This window comes from Hyaena hyaena, unplaced genomic scaffold, assembly GCF_003009895.1.
Source record: "Hyaena hyaena isolate Hyena2069 unplaced genomic scaffold, ASM300989v1 scaffold_783, whole genome shotgun sequence".
NCBI classification, from domain to species: Eukaryota; Metazoa; Chordata; class Mammalia; order Carnivora; family Hyaenidae; genus Hyaena; species Hyaena hyaena.
The window spans coordinates 881,664-893,453 of NW_024081416.1; the positions used below are offsets into that span (position 1 = coordinate 881,664).

The following is an 11,790-nucleotide window of genomic DNA, read 5'->3' on the forward strand; positions in this document are numbered from 1 at the left end:
AGACAGAAATAAAACATTAAAAAAAAAATATATATATATACACATATATATACATATATATGTGTGTGTATATATATTTATATATATATATATATATGTATATATATATATATATAAATAACGAAAGCTGGGGCACCTGGGTGGGTCGGTCAGGAAAGAGTCCAACTTTGGTTCAGGTCATGACTCGTGAGGTTATGGTCTTAGGTCATGAGTTCGAGCCCTGCGTCGGGCTCTGTGCTGACAGCTTGGAGCCTGGAGCCTGCTTCAGATTGTGTCTCCCTCTCCCTGCACCTCCCCTGCTCAAACTCTGTCTCTCTCTTTCTCTCAAAAATAGGTAAACATTAAAAAAAAAAAATCAAAAGAACACATAACGAAAGTTAGGTATCTCTCATTCCGCAGAAGCAACCACTATTGTGTTTTTCATCCTACAAGACAGGACCCCATGTGGCTGCCAGTAAGCTTGCCGCACACATCCCTCCCCTCCTGCACCCTCGACGGCTCACCCGCCAGGGGCTGACTCTGGTTTGGGGCGTCGAGGTGCTCTGTGGTGCGGATACACCTTAACTCCCTTGACCAGCCCGGAGGACACAGGTGCAGACCATTTCACGTCGTCTGTGGAAAACAACATGCAACGGCGCGTCTGTCCGTGTCCCTCTGGGGGTGGGACTCGTGGGGGCGGCTCCATCTTGCCGTTACCACCCCACCTGACGAGACACCACAGATGCTGCGAGGTCGCCAACACCGTGTACATTTCATTTACAGCGTGAGGTAGAGCACCTTCCAGTGATCCTTCATGACGTTCTGTGATGCAGTTCATCGTTTTCTCTTCCGGTTAGACTCGAAAAGAATTCCTTGTTTTTAAAGAAACTGGCCCTCAGTGTTTTTTCCTCAGGCAATCCTTTGAAGGAGCACCAACTCTCCTGACAGCCCGTCTCCATTTAGGACTTCATCCTGTGGGTCTTGGTTGGAAAGGCTGTGCCAGTCCAAATGCTAAACCAGAAATCCCCACTTGTACCCGGTGCTCTCATGATTTCATTTATTCTCTCTCTATACACATAGGTATACACACATTATATGTATATACGTACATAAACACGTTGTAAGATTCTAGTTCTTGAGTAGTTTACACCCAACGTGGGGCCAGAACTCACAACACCAAGATTGAGCTGCAGGCTCCACTGACCGAGTCGGTCAGGCGCCCCCATTTCATATCTAAGTCCTGGACACTGAGACTCGATGTGAGTGATGACACAGACCCCCAATGGCATCTTCTGTTGCGATGTGGTGGGCAGCCTTCTCCCCGCCACCCAGCCACTCCCGTCCCCCCGAACTACTGCCTCGCGTTCACGACAGGACAGACCCCGTGTGTGTCTCTGCCATGGGGGTCTGCCTTCCCACTCACAGGCCAATGCGCCACCGGGCTGTGTGCCCCCCCCCCCTTCAGAATTTCCTGGCTCTTCTCCCACTCGGATTTTTCGTGTAAAACTGGCGTCAGGTTTCGCAGGACTAAAATCAATCCTGCCGGTGTTTCTGCTGGGATCAGGTTAAACGGAAGTCATCTGGGGGCAGCTACTCCCATCACACGAGGGGAGCCTTGGAGCCTGCACGTCTCCTGCTCAGGACACACCAAGGTCTCTCATGCATTTAGCGGCTGCTGCAAACGGGCTTTCTTTTACTACGACTTCAAATGCCTGTCGCCGCAGAGACGTCCCCAATGTTCACAAGCGGCTTCTCGCTTCCCCGCTCTCCTGAATTCCCGTTTGTTTCTGAGTTTCCTTCCGTTCTCTCGAGAATATTTCAGGTAAACGGTCACATCACCTGTAGATGAGTCACTTCCTCCCCTCTTTATCCTTCTCTGTCTTGACGGGTGGCGCTGGCCGGTGACGCCGGAGCCCCTCGGTGTAATGAGGACGTGACACACACATGTCCCTGACCTCGCTGGCTGCTGGCTCCAGACTCACTCTGTTCTGCTAAGGAGGCCCTGGACAGTTTGTACTTGGTTAGTAGCTTGTTTTTTTCAACGGAACAGATGTTGAATTTTAGCTAAATGCCTTCCTGGAATCTCTGGAGGTGATCCTATGGGTTTTCTCCTGAGATCTACTGATAACAGTAACGGTAACAGTATCTTAACACAGACTGGTCTTCGCACCACATCGATACCACTGCTCACATTTTAGGGCAGCAAAGAGAAGCGTTTCGATAAAAAGGTTTCCAGAATCTGTGTCAAGCCCCTCTCCTTATGGCAAAAAATTTCCCATATACGTAAGCGAATGGTAACTGCTTTTTGCTCTATGCCATTAGGGCTTAGGGAAGATTTCAAAGGACCACTGTTTATTCCCGGGGGAAACCTGTGATTCCATACCGGTCACGGTGAAGAGGGAAGGGCTGTTCTTTATCTACTGCTGACAGAAGCACATGGAGGTATCCTCACTTGACGAAAACGCAGTGATACTTATCAACATTTTATACACGCACAGGTTCTTCACCGCAGCACCGTCTGTAACGGCAAAGTCTGGAGACAATCCACCTACTGGTGACCAGAGGGCTGGTGACATGGGGCCTGAGCCTTGGGCACCACAGGGACACCTTGGTGCACAGAAGAGAGTGGGAGATGGGAGCGTCTCCAAGGTCACACTGCTGTAGAAGCAGCTGGATCTCCACGTGCATGTGAACTTGTGTAACAGAAGGAGACACGGGGGCGCCTGGGGGCTCAGTCGGCTGAGCATCCGACTTTGGTCATGATCTCACGGTTCATGGGTTCGAGCCCTGCGTCGGGCTCTGTGCTGACAGTTCAGAGCCTGGAGCTGCTTCAGATTCTGTGTCTCCCTCTCTCTGACCCTCCCCTGCTCACGCTGCCCCTCTCTCAGAAATAAAAACATTAAAAAAAATTTTTTTTAAAGAAGGGGAGACAGCCCTTGCCTCCTATCTTTATGCAGATGTTGTGGAAAGGATGCATACGGTACAAAGTTCTCACACGCTGGGGTGTGCATGCGTGAGGAGGCGGGCACGGGGCCAAGGGGAGCAGTGAGGACGAGGCTCCTAGGTCTCACTCTGAGTAGTCTACTTCCTACACAAAACCAAAATCCTTAGAAACCGTCCGTGACCTCTAGCCCAGAAGCCCCCCAGAAAACGTACGGCGCAGACACACAGCACCAGACTGCCCCTAGGAGCAGGAGCAAGTCCCACCCAATCATCACAGAGGTCGGTTAGGTCAGTGACACAAAGTGGGGGCTTCAACATCCACAGCAACGTTCTCTTTCTCAAACTAGGTGGTAGGTGTGGGGGTGCCCCCCTTAGGAAAGTCCTTTTTTACCTCTTGCCCAAAAAACAACTGTAAAACCGTAAACATCTATTCAAGGAAACGTGTAGCTGGGGCGCCGGGACGGCCCAGTCGATGGAGCACACCAACTCCTCATCTCAGGGTCGTGAGTTCGAGCCCCACACTGGGTTTAGAGATTATGTTTAAAAAAACATTTAGGGGCTCCTGGGTGGCTCAGTCGGTTAAGCGTTCGACCCTTGATTTTGGCTTAGGTCGTGATCTCATGGGTTGTGGGACTGAGCCTCACATCAGGCTCCAGGGATTCTCTCTTTGCCTCTCTCTCTGCCCCTCACCTCCAATAAATAAATTTTTAAAAGACGTATAAAAATACAGAAATACGTAGTTGTAGAAGAGAGTCTGATAGGAGCGTGTATCTAAGCCACAAATGACCTCTAACACATGCTGGTAAGTAAAGGAGTCACTGCGGAACAGAAGATAGGACTTATACCTATTTTTGTTTAAAAAGCAGAATGAAGGACTCACTCAGTCAAGTGTCTGACTCTTGCTACTGACTCAGGCTGTGATCTCACAGTTCTGAGTTCGAGCCCCGCCTCGGATCTGTGCTGGGCACAGAGCCTGATTGGAATTCTCTCTCTCCCTCTGCCCCTCCCGACAGGCTTCTCTCTCTAAATAAATAAATAAATTAACATCCCCCCCCCAAAAAAAAGCAAAATGGAAAGAAAATATGCTAATATACACATGGACATTTCTGCAAGTATTTGAGAAACACGTAATTAGCCAGGAGCAGGAAGCCAGCAATGTAAGGCAGAAATGAGCCTCTTCCCCGGCACACATTTTCAACTGGCCTGAATGATTCTATGCACGTACGTGTTCCTTTAAAACTTGACATCAGTTAAAAACAATCACGGGGGCCCGCCCCCCCGCGGCCACGTGGGGCCGGGACACTTACTTGGGCTCGTGCGGAGGGCCGGACTGGTCGACCAGCTTGAACTCGGCCGCGAAGCCGTGGGAGCGCGCATACTCCAACAGGCCACCCACGGGGTTGGTGTTCAGGTATCTGACGAGCTCGCCGACCCTCCTGACCTTGTTGGGCATCCCGGACTCCAGGGCGTCAAACGGTTCTGCGCCGGTGCCTCCGGGCTGAAGGACAGTTGGCCGCAGAGAGGAAGCGTCAGCGCTTACGGGGCCGTGAGGGGCAACGCGCCGGCCATCCCGAGCCCCTCGCGGCAACAGTGGCCCACCTGGGAGTCGGCCGGCGCCGAGCTGGTGGCCTCCGCGTGCAGGGCCCTCATGGCCTCCTCCGCAGCCATGTGCTTGGCTGCCCTCTTGCTGGGGGCGCTGGCGGTGGGGAAGGTGTGGGCCCCCATGGCCACGCAGTACTGGAACCTGCAGGGAACAAGCGCAGGGCTGAAGCGGCGCCGACAGACGCGGCCCATGCGGCGCCTCTGCCCGCCCCTTCCACACGCGGGCCTGGAGCCAGGGGCCCTCCTCTCCGGCGGTGCGTGGAGCCTCCCGCACGCCCAGACGCTGCACCCTCACGCGCCGCCGGCACCCCGGGCGAGGGTCTCCCCAGTGCCCGGCCCCTGCTCCGCCCGGAGCCCCGGAGCCCGGCTGTCTGCCCTTCAGTGGGTCTCTGCGTGGCAGGTGCGAGCGGTCAGGGAGATGGCGTGGCGTCCCTGAGGGGAAGGGGTCTCGCTAACAAGGAGCCCGGGCAGACACACGCCGGGGGGCGGGGGGGGGGTCGCTGTACTTGGGGTCGTGGGCAGGGCCTTCTCTGGACAGCAGGCGGAATTCGCAGGAGCTCCCGAGCTTGTGCACACACTCGAGCAAGGTGGTGACGGGGTTCTTCCCAGAGAAGAAGGACGCAGTTGACGGGACGCCCGGTTGGGACTCCGCGGTCTGGAGAGAACGAGAGGCCAGAGAGCACTTGAGAAACCACGGGCTCGCCTGTCCCGGCGGAGGGGGCGGGCGGGGGACCCACTTCCAGAGGAGGGAGGTTCAGGGAGCTTCTGGGCGCCGCAAGGAAGGGGGAGTTCTTTAAACGTTCCCAGTCTCGTCTCTTATCTGCCAAGAATGGGGCCTGGCCTCAGGCATCTTTAAGGTCCCTTTCGAGTCTGGAGGTCTGTAACTCAGGTAGGCAGGGGCGCTGGACGTGAGGGGAGGGGGCGGGGAGGTGTGGGGGGCCGGGGTCATGCACTCTGTTATGTGCATCCAGACGGAGCGCAGAGGTGGGTCACGCCGTGGCTCTGTCGGCGACGCCGGGGCAGGACACCTACCTTCTCCGACCCCTTCTCCGCGGAGCAGCCGTAGGGTTCTTCTGCCTTTCCGCTGTCCTGGGCTCTCGCCTCCTCCAGCAGAATGGTCATGGCTTTGAGGGCAGCGTCCTGCTTGGCCACTTTCTTGCTGCCAGCTTCAGCCGGGGGGAACTCGCGGCCGCCAATGACGACTTGGAATTTAAATCTTGACGGAAAGCGAGCAGATGCGTGAGCGCGGCCCGGCAACCCCGCCGCCCTCTCCACAGGGCCCAGCGCCCTGAAGCCCTCTGCTCACCAGGGCGGCGGGGCCCCACCCCTTGGAAGCGAAGCAGCCAGGGCAGCCAGGGCCTGTCTCCCCAGAGCTGGCTAGAGCGAGCCCTTGGGGCGGGGGCGGGGGACGCCTGAGGTACTAGGACAGAGCCCGTGCAGACGACGATGTGCCACCACATCTTCTGAGCGACCGCAGCAGCCGTGGTCCACTGGCCGCTGCAGGGGGGAGGCTCCTCGCCGCCCAGCCCCACGCGCCCCGACACCCATGGGGTCAGGTGACTGCCCCTTCTGAGGCCTGCTCTTGTCCCCAGCCTCTCACACACACAGAGCTCTCTGGTTTTGAGTCATTCTACAGCTGTGCAGCGTGAGGCCTGAGGGAAAGGGCCTCCCCGTGCTATGCAGAAAACCAAGGCCTTTGCACGAGGCCTCAGGGCCTGGCTCGGACCTCCCACGTTCAAGTTCTCAAATTTGTTCAGCTCTTGGCTCAATCCAGGATTTCATTTAGGAAAGCAGGTCAAATTTCTTATTTCCTGGGTCTTCCAAGATACCTGAATGTGGCCCTGTGTCTCAGAGCTGCTGTTAAAGAATGGTTACCCACAAACCCCACTGCTGTCCCCAATGCTGGGGAGGGTGGAGGAGAACTGACGGCCACCGGCCTCCAGCCCAGACAGAAGCAAGCGGGTCCTGGCCCCGCAAGGGACAGGGTCAGTCACGGCTGGGAATCCAGCCTGCAGCAAACGCAGAGGTTTGCGGGACTGCCTCCCACCCCCGCTCTGCACCGGGCCCTTCAGCAGCCCCTTCTAGAACGACCCCCCCACCCCCGCCCCGCTCTGTCCGGGGGCCTCCGGGGCAGGGCCCGGCCGGCTGCCTGAGGGAGGAAGTTTCTGAGTCACAGCTCAGGAGCCACAGCCTGTGCCACGTGTGCAGACGCGGCATACAAAATCAGAAGCGCCACCTCCGACAGGCAGGTGGCCGGGACCTGCGGCTACTTCCCGCACGCGCAGCTGGCCTCGCTCCCGTCCCACGCCTCCCTGGGAAGGAGGAAAGGCCCACGGAAGGGGGAAGGGGTCGTCTTCAACACCCGTGGCCTGAGAGGACGCAGGCACGACACGGAGGCGTGAAAGCCCGCCCGCCCCGTGCCCCGCAGGCCCCCCCAGCTAAGCCCCAGCGCGGGCGCGCCCAGCGGCCTCTTACCGGGGCTCGTGGGGCGGGCCGCTCTGCTCCAGCAGCTGGAACTCGCAGGGCTGGCCGGCGAACTGCGCGTACTCCAGCAGCCCGCTGATGGGGTTCTTCAGCTGGCACTCCGCCAGCTTCCTGGAGGGCGAGCACCGGGGCCAGCCGTGACTGTAGAAGGAGGGCATCTCCATGATGGCTCGAAACTCACCTGGGGCCGCGTGGATACTGTTCAAGTCGTCCGGGATGTCGTCTGTGGCCCACTGGCCGTTTTCAAAGTCAACATACCCTGTTCTCGAGGGGCCGTTGTCGTGAGCGGGCGGCCTCGGCCTCACCGGCTCGGGGGCGGCCTCCTGCCTGCCCTCCACCTTTACGGCCGGCTCCCGGCCGTTCTCCCCGTCCCCCGCGGCCACCGCGCTGTCCGCAGCACCGGGCGGGGGCACCACGTCTCCCCCGGCCTCGGGCACGGCAGCGGGTTCGGGAGCGCCGTCTGGGTCTCTCTTCATCTGCATGCGCTCCCGCTTCCGGTCGGTCAGGTACCACACCGGGGGGGTCGTCCCCTGCCGGCACACGTCCCCCTGCCTTTCCAGGTCGATCAGCATGGCGCTGACATCCCGGGCCTTGCTGAGGCCGATGTTTTTGGCCAAGTTCAGGGCGGAGGCACTGCACACGTCGAACAGATAGTCGCAGATCTTCTCTTTGATCTCGGCCATGTCCGAGAGCTCAGGAGGGGCCTCTGACTCCGACTCCGAGCCTCCGTCTGTGGTGTGCAAAGCCGGCTCCGAGCCCCCAGCTTCGTGGCGAGGATGGTCTGCGTCAGCTACTTGGCTGTGAGGGTGCCAGGCCTGCACCGCGGCCGCGACTCTCCACAGAGGGGGCGTTCCTGCCTCCTGACACAGCTCGCCCCTCTTCGCCAGGGAGTATAACACTCGATTGACTTCCTTCTTTGTGACCCTGAGCTTCCCAGCCAGATCACGCGCTGTGGCCGCCTTCCCGTCCCCCAGCCCCCGCAAGAGCTCTACGACCGCCTGCTCCTGGTCCCGGCTGATGCCCAGCGCCTGGAAGCGGGAGGACAGCCTGTCGACGCCTCGCCCCGGCCAGGCCCGGCCAGGCCCAGCAGGACTCCGGGACCCTCGCTGCAGCACCTGACCTGTGGCAGGCACGCCCCTGGGAACAGCCCTGGTCTGGGCCCCCCTGCTTCTGGCGGGCGGCCCTGGAGACCCGGGCCGGAGGGCAGGGGGGAAGGGCAGTGGCAGGGGCAGCAGCGAAGGTGTCTGCTTCCCAGTGAGGGGCACGGCGGGGAGCCGCCCCCTGAGAAACTCTACTTGCTGGAGCTGGAAGCTGCTCGGGTAAGACCGCGGCCCTGGCTGCTGCTGTCTAAGACTGCTGAGCTCACAGCCTCGACCCGGGTGGAGGTGGTGTCTGTAGAGGGAGTACCCCTGCAGAAGAAGATGAGAAAGAACGTGAATTAGGACAGCAGGGGTGGGCAGAGGCGAGGGAGGGGTGGGCATGTGGCCCAGCAGGGATGGCCCGCCCCCAAAGCCGCCTGGGGACCGCCAGACGGGAGCACGGGGGAGCACATGGGGACTCTGAGGTCTCAGTGGAGCCTCGCCAGCAACCTAGCACATTCTCTCCCCTCCGACAGGGCTCCAGAGACTTGAGAAGGAATCCTTCTACCCTCTAACGTAATTACCCTTTTAAAATTAAAAAAAGCAAATGAATCTTTGTTTTAAAAACAAACACAGAGGGGCGCCTGGGTGGCTTAGTCGGTTAAGCGTCCGACTTTCGCTTAGGTCATGATCTCGCGGTTCGTGGGTTCGAGCCCCGCGTCGGGCCCTGTGCTGGCTGCCAGCTCAGAGCCTGGAGCCTGTTTCAGTCTGTGACTCCCTCTCTCTCTGACCCTCCCCTGCTCACGCTGTCTCTCTCTCTCCTAGAAATAAATAAAAACATTAAAAAAATTTTAAAAAAATAAATAAAAAAATAAAAACAAACACAGAACCACCACCTCAAAATGCTCAGGGAGTCAGGAGCCCAGGAAGCGGCCTGGACAGGGCCCCAGCGCCTCCACGATATGCTGTCGGTAGCGCCGAGAGGAGGAAACAGGCACATGGACTGCGGCGCCGGGCCCAGTCCTCCCAGCAGGGCAAGGGCAGCAGGCCACCCCGGGGACTCGGGATTTGGTTTTGGGGGAAAAAAGGACACATCCTCACACTTCAGCGTGGTGCCCAGGTTTGGAAAGGACACCAGGCATTTGGACCCCAACTCCCCAGGCTCGGCTGGACGCGTGCGCCTAGCAGGGGCTGTGCCCGGACACGGCAGCCCCGCTCCCTCCCGAGACCACTTCTATCCCGGGGACCTAAGAATCCCGCTCTCTGTCCCCTTGCGGACTGCCGCTCTTTACCAGAGCACTGAGCACCTGTGAGCCTGTCCAGGTCCCACACGGACTGGGGCTCACCCCCCCCAACCCCGTCCCAGACTCGCATGGACCAGGACTCACCTCACCCCGACTCCATCCCAGACCTGCACAGACCAGGACTCACCCCCACCCCACCACCCCATCCGAGATCCGCACATACCAGGACTTACCGCCCTGTCCCCGACCCTGTCCCAGACCTGCACCGACCAGGGCTCACCCCCCGACCCCGTCCCACTCCCTGGAGGGCAGTCGTGGCAGAAGGTGCTTAGGGACCTGGGGGTCGTCCACTCCTCACCCCGTCCCCTCCTGTGAACTTCCCGAAGGCTCCAGGGGCCTGCCAACGGCTGTGCCTTCAAGGACTCCAGGCCTCTGCTCCCCTCGTCTCTGGTCACGATGAGGGGACTTAGCACGTGCCTCGTCACACGCACAGTACCCTCATGGGGGCTCCTCACTCAGTCTCCCCGCTGGCCTAGTGGGGGCCGCCGCGCCTCACAGCCCGCAAGTCTCTCCCGGGCTCAGGGGACTTCCTGCACAGGAGCAGACGGGTCTTCAGCTGAGGCTTCGCAGCCCATTCCGAGGGCGCCCCGCCCGGGTCTGTACACCTCCCAGGCGTTCCCACGCGGCTCCCTGCGCTTCCTGCTGCGCGGCTCGGGCACGGCGCTGGAGAAGGATGCGGACGCTCGACACGCTGCTCCTGAACTTGGGTCAGGGCCCCCTGCGGTTTGCTTCGGTGGCCGCGCACTGGCTCCTCGTGGACAGGCAGCTCTTCACAAAGGTTCTTCTTCCACGTGTCTGTCCGCGTCCCTCGGAGAATCAGTCCCTCACGATTTGGTCCAAGGGCCTCTTCTTCCTTCCCCTCGATCCCATCCACGCCACCCCGACCCTCTTCAGAAAGTGTTCAAATCTATTCTCCGCAGCCGCTGCCTCGTGCGGAAGCTCAGACGTGCCGAAGGCCCGGACCAGCCGTCCACCTCGACCCCGGCACCACCTCAGACGCCACTCTCTCCGAACCAACGGGGCCGCCTCCTGCCCCAGCCCCGCTGCCTCATCCTGTGGCTGCGGCGGCCTGGCCTCCCCGTGGCGACGGAAGGGAAAAGCCCGAGCCGCTCGGCTGCCTGGCGCCCCCCCCCCCCCCGCAGCCCATGAGGGTGGCCTTTTCCAGCACCGGCCCCGCACGACCTCACGCGGGCGGCCACGAAGCCTTCGTTCCGATGCCGCCCCGCCGAACTCCGCCGGGCGCCTCCGAGACCTCCTCCAGGCCCCTTCCCCCGGGGCCACGGCGGTTCCTCCCCGCGCGGCCGCCCTCTCAGCTCCGCCTTTCGTCCCGCCGCCGCCCTGCTAGGCGCGTACACGTCGCGGGGGCGCCCTAGGAGTTACAGCCCGGCCTCCGGGTGCTGGGGCGGGGGGCGCGCTGAGGCCCGCACCTGCCGTGAAGCTGACCCCCAGCCAGCAGCGGCACGGGCACGGCGACCCTAGACGGACAGCCTAATCTTGTTCCCGGGGCCGACGCCCCCCCCCCCCCACGGCCGCAGCCCCACGTGTGCGCGCAGAGCCTGCGCCCTCAGGGCTGCGCCGCGGGGCCTCGGGGCTCTTCCCGTTAGCTGTCGGGGGGACCTCGGTAAGAAAAATTTTTTTTGCCAAGTGGCTAAACTCAGCTTCTAACTACACGCTTTCTCGATCTGAAGTGCTGCTCCCGGGCCCAAACCGGCGGGACACTCGGCTGTCCCCCGCGGACGAGGGGGGAGGGGAGCACGCCCCGGGGCCGCTGGGGCGCCGCCGCGCTCGGGTTTACCCCGTGCCTTCCCGTCCGTCCGCCTTCACGGAGAAGAGTTACGAACGATACAACGTTAGGTTAAACAGGAACAAACAGGCGCCTGACGAAGGCCCTGCCCTCTGACCTCACTTTGGAAACAAAAGGAAAAGGACCCACGGACACGCGCATGCGCGCAGCAGGATGAACACGGAAGAGGAAAGGGCTCACGGTTCTCACGCTGAGGAAACTTCCAGAGAGCGTATTCGGCCTTCACGCCCCCCGAAGCCCCCCAGGGCCAGGCCGAGCCGCAGGGGCGAGGGCGGCGCACGGGGCGGGGGGGCGAGGCGGTGCCCCGGGCTGCTCCGCCGCCTGCACACGGTCACTCTGTGTGTGTGGAAACGCCTTCCCTTCGAACCCGGCGCCCGGGCCTTCTGGCGGAAGGGAACCAGAACACGCGTAGCTTTTTAAAACGGAGGTAGAATTTACAGAAAGTTCATCCTTTTTGGTGTATAATCGTATGACTGGACAGAGCCCAACTCGAGCAAGACCGCGAGCGGCGGCCGGTCCGAGCGTCCCCCCCCCGCGCGTTCCCCCCCACCCCCCCGCGCGTCCCCCCCCACCCCCCCGCGCGTCCCCCCCACAC

General features: G+C 60.4%; 1 protein-coding gene across 5 annotated transcripts in view; it reads right to left on the reverse strand.

Moving 5' to 3' along the window:
* ADAR (adenosine deaminase RNA specific) overlaps positions 1-11,790 on the reverse strand; it is a 21,745-nt gene that overhangs the window by 8,836 nt on the left and 1,119 nt on the right. For 4 of the 5 annotated variants that reach the window (XM_039218992.1, XM_039218993.1, XM_039218995.1 and 1 more), the window contains exons 2-6: positions 7,000-8,417; positions 5,557-5,740; positions 5,031-5,179; positions 4,522-4,666; positions 4,230-4,420 (exon numbers count right to left, since the gene is read on the reverse strand). In XM_039218992.1, the coding sequence (XP_039074923.1) occupies positions 4,230-4,420; positions 4,522-4,666; positions 5,031-5,179; positions 5,557-5,740; positions 7,000-8,417 (2,087 nt within the window). The remainder of the gene's footprint in view (positions 1-4,229; positions 4,421-4,521; positions 4,667-5,030; positions 5,180-5,556; positions 5,741-6,999; positions 8,418-11,790) is intronic. The other variant, XM_039218994.1, reaches the window with a different exon arrangement.